This window comes from Meleagris gallopavo, chromosome 6 (assembly GCF_905368555.1).
Source record: "Meleagris gallopavo chromosome 6, MGAL_WU_HG_1.1, whole genome shotgun sequence".
NCBI classification, from domain to species: domain Eukaryota; kingdom Metazoa; phylum Chordata; class Aves; order Galliformes; family Phasianidae; genus Meleagris; species Meleagris gallopavo.
Window position 1 is genome coordinate 6303458 of NC_139409.1, and position 13319 is coordinate 6316776.

At 49.4% G+C, this 13319-nt stretch overlaps 1 protein-coding gene across 2 annotated transcripts in view; it reads right to left on the bottom strand.

Annotated features, from left to right (window-relative positions):
* Nucleotides 1-10538, bottom strand: part of RHEB (Ras homolog, mTORC1 binding) — a 32282-nt gene extending 21744 nt beyond the window's left edge. Inside the window, exon 1 of one of the 2 annotated variants that reach the window (XM_085226985.1) lies at nt 10132-10538. In XM_085226985.1, the coding sequence (XP_085083111.1) occupies nt 10132-10183 (52 nt within the window). In that variant the 5' untranslated portion in view covers nt 10184-10538. The remainder of the gene's footprint in view (nt 1-10131) is intronic. The other variant, XM_085226984.1, reaches the window with a different exon arrangement.
* Between the last annotated feature and the right edge of the window lie 2781 nt (nt 10539-13319).

Sequence of the window (13319 nt, forward strand, 5' to 3'; positions counted from 1 at the left end):
ACCTGAGGTTTGATCAAAAAAAGGTTCCGTGAATTTCAGAATAAAATGCTGTCAGTCCTATCAAATTAGATAAATCCCACTACATAGCAGAACTGCAGCATCTCCTGCACATTTACACCCAACTTTCTGAGCGTGAGAAAGTCTTTGTGAAGCACAGGGAGGTGTTCGATTTAACTGTGAGAATTGGGATCTTCATCTTTTTTCGAATTCGGAACACCAGTGCACAAAATGGAGACAGCAGCACTTCCCAGCTCAGCTCCACCACGTGGTGCTCAGCTGCAGGAGAGCACACAGAACACAGGATGACTTCTATGACTTCTCAGAGCACAGTGAGGTACAACCAGGCAGCAACAGACACAGCAGCACTGCTCTTGGACAGATGTCTTGTCACAAGATAGGAAGGACTGCAGAATTCATCACTAGCTCATCACTCATCTCAGACTCCATCATTAGCAGCTTTCTATGTTAATTAACATTTTATCCCCCCAGGTACTAATTATGCATCGCTGCTATTTTGCTGACCATGTCCACGCAGTTCAGTGAATCATTCTAATGACTACAGGAATGATACACCTGGGCCAATGAAGAAGTTTCTAAACTTCTGGAGATGATACCGTGAGCTGTGTTTTACTGAGACACAACTTAATTCTACTATTACTACCTTTAATCATGAGGGATTATCACTTAAACATAGCATATACATCTGCTTTGAGACATAGTTTCATTCACTTCGTCATTATTTCCTTGTGACACCAACATTATAATGGGATTTAAAAATGACCCTCAGATGCTTGCAGAGAAGGATCCTGCTGGCACACGATCTCCACTGAAGTCAGGAACCTCAGGAAACACTTGTCAGAAGATACAGTTTGGGTATTCTAGTGCAGTCTGGTTACCTCTGTTTCTTGCCTTTGCAGGCAGAAAAGCTGAGTGACAAATCAGGCCCAAATGTTTCAGTTTACGACACAGTTAGAGGAGAAGACTCAACTTCATACTGATTTTTTTTCTTCCCCCACAAAGCAAAGTTTAACTCACAGCACTGGGCAGAAGCCAAGCCCTCCCCCTGCACACGCACTTCAGGCAGGTAATTGGGTAGCTGAATGAAGCTGACCTTTCCTTGGATCGCTGGGTACGTGTAACATGAAATGTCTTTCAAAGACACTTGCAGTACCTGTCATTGTTTCATCATTAAATCAGCTTTAAAATTCTGTCATTAGAAATAAAGATGTGTGTATCTTGCTGTAATGTATTCTTGCATTCTTTTTTCCCCAGGTTCAAAATTGTAGTTTCAACACGAAGCAACTCTCAGCTCCCAGCCAGCTTGTCCTTGAAGCTCGAGGTCAATATACCACTTCAATCACCTTTCCATACATCAAAACCATCAGGTCTAGCACTTATTAAAGAAGTGGAGCTCTAAGTCACAGCACCAGCCCTCCATCCACTGTACAGACACCGCAGAAGCAGTGACAGCACCTGTAACACAGCTGAATTCCATCAGAAGAGGGATGGCCAGCAGGGACAGGGAGGTGATTGTCCCCCTCTGCTCTGCTCTTGTGAGGCCACATCTGCAGTACTGTGTCCAGGTCTGGAGTCCCAACTACAAGAAAGACAGAGAGCTGTTGGAGAGGGTCCAGAGGAGAGCCACGAAGATGATCAGGGGACTGGAGCACCTCCCCTACAGAGACAGGCTGAGGGAGCTGGGCTTGTTCAGCCTGGAGAAAAGAAGGCTGTGGGGTGACCTCATTGCAGCCTTTCAGTACCTAAGGGAGCCTACAAACAGGAGGGGAATCAACTCTTTGAAAGGGTTGATAACTGCAGGATGAAGGGAAATGGTTTTAAGTTGAGGGAGGGAAGATTTAGGTTGGATATCAGGGGAAAGCTCTTTCCTATGAGAGTGGTGAGGTGCTGGAACAGCTGCCCAGAGAGGTTGTGGATGCCCCATCTCTGGAGATGTTCAAGGCCAGGTTGGATGGGGCCCTGGGCAGCCTGGTCTGGTATTGAATGGAGAGGTTGGTGGCCCTGTATGTGGCAGGGGGTTGGAGATTCGTGATCCTTGAGGTCCCTTCCACCCCTGGCCATTCTGTGACTCTGTGAATTCAGATGGAGCAGCAATGTGCTACGTTCCACCCTTCACAGCTATACAATATACCCTACCCCATAAAATCTACAAAGCTGAATGAGAAAGGACTTTGTCTAGAAGGTCAACATAACAAAGCAGCCTCTATAAACAAAGGAAAATCTGTTAACAGTAAGGAATGGTCTAAGTAATATTAGATGTTAATGTGCAGCACAGCCCCACAAGCCAGAAGGGTCAGCCTGCAGCAGTCCAGCACCAAGGCCACCTTCAGAGCAGAGCAGCACACGTCCACCTTGTTAAGCCTTGCATCCCTACACAAATAACGTTCTCAAAGCATGGTGCTGGCTATTACTCCGCTATTAGCCAGTTAAATCTTAAGTTAATCCAGTTAATCATAAATTCAAGTCTAGTCCAAACAGTATCTAAGGAGCTAAGTACATGACATCCACTTGGCAGAAACGGGTAAAATTTGAACTGCTGCAGGCCAACGGGTCAAGGGCCGAGATTTCCTGTAGGTACAGCAAAGCCTCTCAGAAGCAGCTTACGCCCTCAGCCTGCGTATTTGGAAAACAAGCCGTCTTCACTGTTGGTTTCCACATGCTGAAAGAAGCTCCAAGTTCTCCCACAGCAGGCTGCCCTTAAAAGCCAGCTCCACGCACACTCCTCGTCCTGTGCTTTTCTCTATTCACCACCCTGCAGCTCGTACAGCCCACGCCGCAATAAGCAGCTGAATGCCATAGCGGGATGCTCACATGATCATCTTCAGATTAAACAGAGGTATATCCAACAGTACCATCACTGTCTATAAATTATAAATGAGATAATGGCTTTTTAAGATCACAGTCTTTTTGCCCGGAAATCCTAAGAGAGAAGGCATCATCTTAGTTTTCTGTAAGAACATTAAGTTGCAATGCAAAGTGGTTTGCATTGACCGAAGCAAAGCCAGCACGACATGCAGGAGCACCAGCAGCCAGCTGCACTGGGATTGCCCCACCGCCTCACAGCTGAGAGAGGGCGAGCAGGAAAACGCTTCATGTGTAAGACATGCTGTATAAAGAAGGTGGTTCTGAGATGGTCAGAGAGCTCGTCCTCTCTGCTCAGAGAAACAAACCTGGCTTGTCTTGCATTTAAGCCATTTCTAGATTTAAGTTTACCAACCAACAACAGATTGACTAATTTGTTCCTCCAAACACAACGCCTGTCTTTAGGATTCCTTCTCCATGCTAAGCCACGTGGATGAAGCAAAGCACCATCACAAGCTCTCATCTCCCAAGGAAGCCGTGCAGAGAACAACAGAGCCAAAAATGAAGAAGCAGTGCCAGCTGACATTCAAGCTTCCAAGCAGAAACTTCCAGACCTAATTCAAAACGATAATTCTCAAACACTACTTAGAACACCAAAACATTTGTTACTGACAGTAGACTTAAAGCAAAACATATCCCACTGCATTCACATCAAGTGCTGGACTGCTTTGTCAGTCTGCAGGACAGATTTCCTGGCATTCTCCTACACACTGTGCATCCCAGCTCCTCTGCATGTAGCAGCAGTACCTTTAGAGAAGGTCGGACATCTTGAAGGAAGTTCTGGCAATGCAATCTGACAAGCTGTTGAAGCCAGACAGATGTATCCCACTAACTCAGGAGACAATGTTGTCAAGGGACACATTAATAGCATCATTGCGTTTTGCACTGGCACGTGTAGGCACCCACACACTGCAGACCACTCATGCGTTCCCTCTTTTTCCAAATTAATTTAAGGACAGTGATATAACCGTTCCAGAAATATTAACCCCTCATGCATCAATGTTCGATTATAAAGATCTCACTGTTTAAAGCATAATCTATTCCATAACGGGGATGAAGCATTTCTTCAGTTATCATCTATTTAAGATATGAGCACTGCAGCTCTTCTGGATGAGGCTTTTGAGTGTCACACGGTAGGGTGCTCTGCTCCTTAAAAGGCCTTCAGAAATCATTTATCTAGTCTTATGCCTTAAAAAAGATTAATCTTTGGCCTTTAGCCACAAATTCTTAAGGATTTCATCCAAATTAAACAACAACAAATTTCCTCATCATGTTCTAATTCACGTAGGAATTCCCAGAAGTCCCCGTTTCCCTGCTGCAGGACCTCCCAGGGCCCATAAGCTGCTCTTCGCTTGTCCTCTCCTGGTCTTGATTGGCACTTTATGCTTAATAATCCACAACCTGTTCTGAGGAACTCACAACATCCATTCATCTACCCTTTTTCACCACTCTCATGCCACATTCTCCATGTGGCATCAAACATTTGCATGTACACAGATGGTATTCCATACGGTGAGCTGAGGAAGAACCCATGCATCCAAACAGGTTAAGGACTTCTGAATCACTCCTGTGCTGCCGGAGTGCTGAGCAATACCTACATCTAAATGAGGAGTCAATGGACATTTGCAGGCAATGGATATTCTATAAGATACCTAAAGGTTGCTCTACAAAGCAACGGAGCCTGCTGATTTGTTTCTGCAGGTTTTCAAAGCAGAGAAGGGACCAGTGATCCTGACTCCCTGGCACAGTCCGCACTTTTGTCTTTGATGCACTGAGCGTTTCCACAACTTCCAAGCAGACTGTACATCACTTGTAGTCTTCAAATTCAGGAGATGTTTCAAGACTGAACACAACTATGAATGTTATTTAAACTGAAGGCAGCACTTGAGGTGTGGTCTCACCAGGGCTGAGTACAGACGGATGCTCACTTCCCTGCTCCTGCTGGCTGCAGTTTTTGACACAAGCCAGGATGCCATTGGTCTTCTTGGCCACCTGGGCACACTGCTGGCTCATACTCAGACAAGCATCAGCCAACACTTCCAGGTCCATTTCTTCCACAGTCCAGCCACTCCGCCCCAGGCGTTGCTTGGGGTTGTTGTGGCCAAAGTGCAGGACCCAGAACTTGGACATGCTGAACTTCATCCCACTGGCCTCAGCCCAGCAAGCCTGCCTGTCCAGAAAGCCTGTCCCCATGCTGTTCAGAAACTGCCTCACTTTACCTTGTTCAAGTTCCATATAAAGCATCCTTTGTTCAAACAACAATTCAGCATCCACTATATTTCGGACATCTGAAAATGAGAATTCAGTTTCAAACATCCCACATTCCAGTAAAATTAATAACCTGAGGCCCCGTGCAGAGATCTGCTAGGTGACACAACGTGGACATCCTCCACATTCCTCCAATGTTCAGGACCTGCTCTATCTCTGAGAGCACCGTAACCAAAAGCCCATTTCCTGATCAGGATTGGAAGAGCAGCCACCCTTCCTCCTCCCCTCCCCCAGCTCAGGAGGGACCTTGCAGTTTCTCATGCTAGCACACTCACAACAAACTTGCTGCTCACTTCAATTACAGGCCCTAGAAAACCCAAAGTCCTCAAGCAGACAGATTTACGGCCAACAAGGGCAGCTCTGTGTTCCTACATACCGCACTGCAAGCTTGCAGCTTCTGATTTATAGTAATTTAGGCTGACAGCTGGACAGGTTCACTGGGACTCATGCAGCATTCACAGCGTTGGATGAAGATCCCACACAGAAGCTGTTGAGATTTTGGACCAAACACAGAGTTAAGTCGAACAGGTTCTGTAATAAACCCTTGAATGTCACCTTCAGGAGCCGCAGGAGGTTGACCACAGCCATTGGGTTACCCTGCTTTAGGCTGCTCTCCTCATTCTGGGTACGTGGTCACATTAGGCAGCACGTACCGCAGAGGTGCCTGTCTCCCCAGAGCCTGAGCTTAGGGCAGTGTAATGGATCTAAAGGCAGAGCTTCAGCTTTTCAGAGCTTAGCAATGGCAGGATCTACGTTTTGTTTGGTTTCCCTTGCCAACAGTAAGTCTCAGTTGAGTAATCAAGTGACAAAACGCTCCAATAGCCCAGCAGAGTCTGTGAGTGTTGCCATTAGAAGAAAGCAGAGCAGGCAAGCAAAGAGTTAAGACCAGAGCAGCGTCCTCACATAACCTCGCTGCTGCCATCAGATCACCCAGAGTGCAGCAGCGCCCTGGAATGCAATGAGAGCTGCCGTGGCTGCTCCAGCCAGCAATGCTGCTGCAGCTGTAAGGAGGGAAGCACTGGGAAGCTCTTCTGGCTGCTTGCTGCCTACGGCTCAGCACAAACTGCCACCACCGGCTGCATCCCGACCCGCTCCATTTTCCTGCCCAGCCTCACGATTCCCTACGTCGCAGACACTACTGATTCTGTAAACTCAACTGCACTGTGCCACAGTGCCCATTTCTTCGTTCCTTCTCACCTGACAGCCGCACGGGCAGTGTGCTGCCTCCCAGATCACTCCTCCCTCTGCCCAGGAACAGAGGGACCCTCACAAAGCGCTGTGCTAAGAGGCCATCTTCCACAAGAGACAGCAAAGCTTCAGCCCCATTTGACAATACAAGCCCAATATTCAAGTAACTCCTGCTCTCAAAGCCAGGAATTACTGTCAGTGATTACACGTCCGTATTAGAGATATGGCAGGTGATTCAGTTCAGCTCCGGTTTTTTTTGCTACCTGCCTACTGCAGTCACAGACCACGACTATTTCTGTCTGAGAAGTGCAGCACGGACCGCTTTTCACCTACACAACATAGGAAGCTGAAAGTCACAAAGCGCTGCTTCGCTGCAGAAAAGATGAAAGGTACGCAGGAACCTGACTCCAAACTGAGCAGGGAGCACTCCCAGCTCACCTGTCTGCATGTATACAATGCAGGCTCCCAAACACCAGCAGCAATAGTCTTATCAGCTGCAAAAACACAAATGATAGCAGCCTGGCACTGAAGCATCCGATCCAAGCAGCGCCTCCCTGCTCGCCTTACATCACAGAATGGTTGGGTTGGAAGGGACCTCAAAGTCCATCCAGTCTCAATGCCCACCATGGGCAGAGCTGCCCCCACCAGCTCAGGCTGCTCAGGGCCCCATCCAGCCTGGTCCTGAGCCCTCCAGGATGTGGCACCCACACTTCAGCACAACACAGAGAATTCCAGCAATAAGCTCTAGTACAAAATGACCCAGGAAACCTCACTGATACAGTCAGAATGTACCTTTTTCTTTCTATGAGCAAAAAGAATCAATGTGACTACAAAGCATTTTGGACAACTCCACACTGCTTTTCAGAGTGGACATTGCTCTGAAGAAACAGTGACCATCCAGACATCAGTACCTCAGTCTTGGCTGAACCATTTCCACAGACCCCAAACAAAATGGAAATAATGAATTACGAGCAGGACACAATGAGGGCAACATGACGATTCCTTTTAGCGAAGGCTGTTTTATAACTTTATGAAATCATATGCTCCATCGCACACAGGACAGCCTTCTTCTGCAATCAGATCTCAAGTAGCTGGTCCGCTCTGGTCCACTCTGGTCACTTCACTGACAGCAGCACTCAAAGGCAAACTCTTCCTATTAGCAAACAATCAAATTTTAAGCTAAAAATCCATCTGACTTCTATCAGAATCTTATGGAAAACAAGCACGCTTACATAATGCAACGTAACTTTCTTTTTAGATCCATTCAAGCACCTAAAGATAACGTTCCTGAGAGATTTCTGTCTAGCTTCATGCCACAACCAGTATGCTACGTGCAAACAATTGGCCTTCCCCACTAACAGGTCCTGAAGTTCCTGGCAATGCTCCTCTGCATCTCCCTGCCCCAGGACGTAGGCTGCTTGGTTCACTCCCACAGCAGAACACGCTGCTCTCACACAGGAAAGGCTGATGGCAGTGTTGAAAGATAAGAGGGAGTGGATTGGAACAAGCAGGCTCCTGAACCTTCTACACCAACAGCCATCAGAACAGCACTCCCAACCTGCGCTGTATGGCATCGCTGGGATAAGAGGATGGTTTCATACAAGTGAAAACCAAGGGCTTAGCGTGAAACCAGCAAACACTCAGACTCGTGTCTCACAAAGCCTCGTGGGGCACGTGCCTGCCTGATACCATGTGTGCTGCTCAGAGCCTGAGAGAGCCGCAAAGCTGTCGAATCATCAGCAGCAGGGAACAGCTCACGGCCTGAAACGTGTCAGCTCGGTTATTTCAGCACAGAACCGAACAGGGAGAAAAGGTCGCCATTTTCTAATCGTTCTCATCTCGTGCTCTATATGCAAATTGCGACAACACCCAACCCCACAGCCCAGCTCACCTCAGCATTCACTCGAGCCATAGAGCTGGAAACGTTTCACAGCGTAACAGAGCAGCCTCCCAGACTGGAGGGTCAAAGCTAAGGTTAAGGTTAATGGCAGTTCCCTATTTATAAAAGGAAGCTCAGAAGCCTTCAGCAGCCCTTCGGATCTTGGAATTATTCCCCGCCCTGATGAAAACTAGCTCTGTTCAAATGGTGATTTTTCCCCACAAGTAACGTCTCTCATTTCCTCTTCTCCTAAAAAGAGATGGGATCCTCTCTTTTACGCAGAGTTCAAGCGGTATTCCTGCCATATCAGGTCAAGACTTAACAGTCTATCTGAAGCCAAACCATGCCATTATTCTCTTGGACTTTACAAGGCATTCTTGGGTGGACAAAGGACCCAACCTTCATCTCACAGTCTATGTTTCTTGTTTTTCTGCCAGCCCTACATGACAGAAAAACCAACAGCTCGTGTCTGCTGCTGGAACTTTTATGTAAATATTTGCCTAGAAATGTAATGCTCCCATACTTAAGAGGAGTAACTCTGTGGCTTTAACGTGCAAGATTTGTATCTAAGAACAAGCAAGGCAATAGACTTGTCAAGGTTAATGAAAGGCAAACTACTATTTCTCTTTTCTTATGTGCGTCTACAACAAGCAGCTGTCCTAATGGAACAGACCACGTCCCACAGTGCCCCAAACCGCACCAGTTTCAGGAAGCTGCAGGTGAAAGAGCACAGCAGTACATCCTCACGGGCAGGAGGTAACTTTCTGCCCACCTCCTTCCATACGAGCACCATCACCCAAAGCATTCTGCGTCACACCAACAACGGCATTAACAGCGTCTATATGCTGTGCTGTCAGTCTCAGTGGTTTATCCGCCCCAAGACCACCCAATCTTCTGACAGCTGAAAGCCCAAAGCACCAAATTTACAGCATTCCTCCTACCGAGTCACACTGCCCATCGCTTTTCATCAGGAATCAAAGAAGAAAAGAGGAAAACGTAACAAGACAAACTCTGAGGCTGACTGTGACATGTCAGCCGCTCCGTGCAAACCACCAACCTCCTGCTGGCTGCTCCCTTCCAGCACCATACAGACACAGCACCGTTTTTCCTGAAGCCTGAAGCCAGGCTGCCGCTATGCACACGGCATCTAAGAAACGCCGGTGCTCACGTAACCTTTTTTGATCTCGGGAAAAGAAAACGGCGTCGTTACAGGTCCTTCGTGCCGAGCGCGTGACTACAGACAAATCACTCACTTACAGCCAAAACCCTCCTGCAGCAGAGCAGCATCTCCCTACAGCGGCTTTTTTTCCAGCCGCGCGTTATCCTTAACATCGACCTACGCTTTTAAGCCCGATCGATGCCGAGAGCCGCACACCGCGGCAGCTCCGCTTCTGCCCCACGAGGCTGCAGCCGGCGGGGCCGTTCGGCAGCGCTGACTGCAGGAGAAAGGCCGGCAACTCGGGATGCAGCAACGCTCCCGGCTTCGGACGGCGCCGGGAAGTTCTCTCCTTCTCTGAGGAGATCCGTACGCTCATCCTACATCGCCGTACGCCTACGGAAAGGGGAACGGGCAGAAATCGGAGCGAAGGGCACGCGGTGCGCCCGGGGCCGGGCCATGACCGCGGGGACGCGGAGCTTCATCCGCAGCCCGGAGCCCCCGAGGACGCCCGGCAGCGCCGAGCCGGTTCTCCGCCCCCGGCCCACCGCCCGCAGCCCCTCGCACCCCGCTCCCCGCCCGGCCCGTGCCGCCCCCTGGCCAATTAAGGGCAGAGGCGCACGGCAGCGCGGCCCCGGGCCCGCAGCGCTCTGCGGCGCCGCCATGGCGCCTCCCGGCCGCCTCCCGCCCGCAGCACGGCCCGCCCCGGCCCTGCACCTGCCGCCGCCGCCGCCCGCTCCCCTCGGAGCCCCGCGCTCACCTACGCTCCGGTAGCCCAGGATCGCGATCTTGCGGGACTTGGACGGCGGCATCTTGTCCCCCGCCCGGCCCCGAACCACATCAAGGGCGGCGGCGGCGGATGAGGAGGAGACGGCGGGCAGCGGGCGGCTGTGGGAGCGCCGTCAGCCTCATGCGGCGAGGGGGAAGGGCGGCGGCGGCGACGGGCCGAGCGCGCGGGACCCGCGGCGCCTGGCGGCGGCGGCAACAGCGGCGGCAGCGCCCGCCCCACGTGACTGCCGGGCTCGCCGGCCCCTCACGTACCTGTGCGTCACGCGTCACAGGCCGGAGCGGCGACCTCGCCGCCGCCGCGCCGAGAGCCGGCGCCAAGCGCCGCGAGGAAAAACTCGCTGCGTCATGCCTGCCCCCTCCGCCCCGCCCCTCCGCGGTGCCAGCCGCCGATTCGGCCGCTCCGCACGGTTAAGCGGCGGGGGTTGGCTGAGATCGGCGTTCAAAGCGAGAGGGCGGGACTAGAGAGCTGCGCGGGAGGGGATTGGCTAGACGGGGCTTGAAAACCGCGCGTGCGGAGTGGCGCTCTGTCAGAGGACGGTTGGGAGCGGCGCGAAGTGTGTGAGCGGCGGTCTGCCCGGTCCTTGACGGGCTCGACGTACCTCTCGGGGCGGTGGGATGGGGATTTTAGCTCTCTGGGTAACCTGTACCACTGCTTGGCTGCGCCCTCCCCATGAATTAGTTCTTCTAACGTTCAACCTGAATGTCTCCTGGTGCAACTTGAGCCCGTCTCATAGAATCACGGAATTCCTTGGGTTGGAAGGGACCTGTGAGATCACCCAGTTGCGGTGCCCTGCTGTGGGCGGGGTTGCCAAATGCTAACTCAGCCATTAGATCAGGCTGCCCACAGCTCCATCCGACCTGGCCTATAATCCTGTGGATTACAGGATCTCCACGGCTAAGTACTGGTAACCTGGGAAACGTCACATAACCATTCAAGGGAATAGTAGTTGGTCAAGGTACTTGGAGCTGGGGTTGGATATCGTTCCCTGATTCTACAGCGAACCTATTTCATTCCCACACATCACAGAATAGGTTACCGCTTTCTTTTTCAACACCCTAGAGTATTCCCTTTAGGGAGAACGGTCAGGCTGAGGAATAAAAACAGCACGTAGAAATCCTATCTTTGTGTGCAGGCAGGTTGTTCTAAGCTCTCTCAGAGGTGTGGAGGGACAGTTCTGCCCAATGCAGGTCACAGGATTCCCTTTGGCATTGCGTGATTTGTTGTGCTGCAGTAGCATCCACTGAATCTCTCTGCGGCTTTGCTGTCATCTTTGCATCTTCGCCCTCTAAACCATGGCACTGCCCAACGTTTGGGCCATCTACCAAGCCAGAGGACTGGAAGGGCTGAGGGAGAAGCTGCAACAACGTAAATGGGTCTGGGAACATACATGAAGTTTATGGTAGCTGCACTTTCAACTTCATTATCCTTTCATATTACTTGTCTGTAGTATTTAGGTATCCTGGCAAGCACCAATTTTTATTATTTTTTTTTATTTCTCTGATTGTTTTTGCTTCCTCCTTGACACCCTACTTCTGTTGATTAGGCCTTTCCCCTTAATCTGTTCTCTTATCTCATTTTTTGGACCTTTGTCTATTTGTCTCATTCCTGTTAACTTCCACTTGTTCACTGTCTGTAAAGAAAGCTCAGTACTGCAGATTTTCTGCTCCCAACCAGCTGATTTACTTAATGCTTCTAACTGCAAAGGAGATGTTCCATCCTAGGATAGTATCCATGCTTGCTCAGCAGGTGGGGCAGGAACCCACAGCTCATCCTTCCTGGCATGTTTCAAAATTAGGAAAAACCTACAACTTTATTTTCTTCCACTGGTTCTTTGGCAGGAAGTGGCTATTCCTTATGCCATCAGGAAAATGCAAGCTTTGTCTTGTCTGGGCCACTTGAAATGGGCAAATGAGGAACTCTCAGACCAGCTCTGTCCTTTCTCCGTGCACCAAGACTTGGTGCTATCACCTTTGGCAGCAATCTGGGATGCTGCTGCTCAATCAGCAGCTTAAGCAGAGATGTTCTGGATCTGAGGATCTGCATTTCTCCTACTGGGAGATAAGCTGAAATGCTTCCTGTACTGCTCAGGTTGTGACTTCCCTGCAGCAGGCTGGAGCAGCAGCATTAGTAGTAGGGCTTTTCCTTTGCCCTTCCATAGCACTACTCCAGCATCTTCATTCCTAAAGTGTTTGCAGGTTGTCCTGTGAACTACAAAGGAGTTCACAGAACACTGGAACGCATTACTGACACCAGGCACCTATGTTCAGGGTGTGTTCCAAGCCAGTTCTGTACCAGATGCTCCTTCAAATTAAATGGTTGTACTGGTTATACAAAGAATACAATCGTTGATAAGTTATATTTATTTTATTGTAAACAAGTTACCAACAGACAAGGTCAACAAATGCAACACACCAGGCATGGTCTGGGTTCCAAAACAAAAAGTGCCGGCACAAATAGAGCATGTATATGCAGTGAGATCAGGAACAGATGTTGAGGCTGAGAAACTGGAAAGCGTCTGTCTTTTGTTGCCTGTGTCTGCTTTGCTGTGATGGAGAAAAAGCTGCGATGAATTTCCTCTAGGAAACATAACCCAGCAGTTAAGTGTTTTTATGGCAATTCAGCACATACAAACCCATGAACACAGTGCTACTCAGGTTCCAAATGCAAAACACATCTGACTTGTACATTCAGTTCCTATAACAGCAATTACCAATTTAATTACCTGCTCAATCCTCTGGCAAATCAACACCTTCCCGAGGAGTTATTGGAATTGCATCCAGTGTTAGCACTGGGTGCTCCTACATGTACAGCATACACTTTGCTACCCACTGAAGTTAGGAAGTACACTCAGTTCCATCCTGCACTTGTTCCTGGCCCCTCATGGATTTCGATAGAGATCAAATTCTCCAATATTTGTTTAGAAATACTGACAAAACAATGGTAGGAAAAAAAAAAAAAAGAAATAATTCTGCATTAAATGGTACTTGCAACTCCCATCACTGAGACTATTGATGTTATGGGCTTCTGCCATTCACTGTTGGCAGGGACACCCCAAGGATCAGCTTGATGTATGTGTACCTGTCACCTCTTTGCATGCACCTCAGTGGGAATCAACACAATCACCATGAATGCCAATAAAGTAACACTCAAAACTGCCT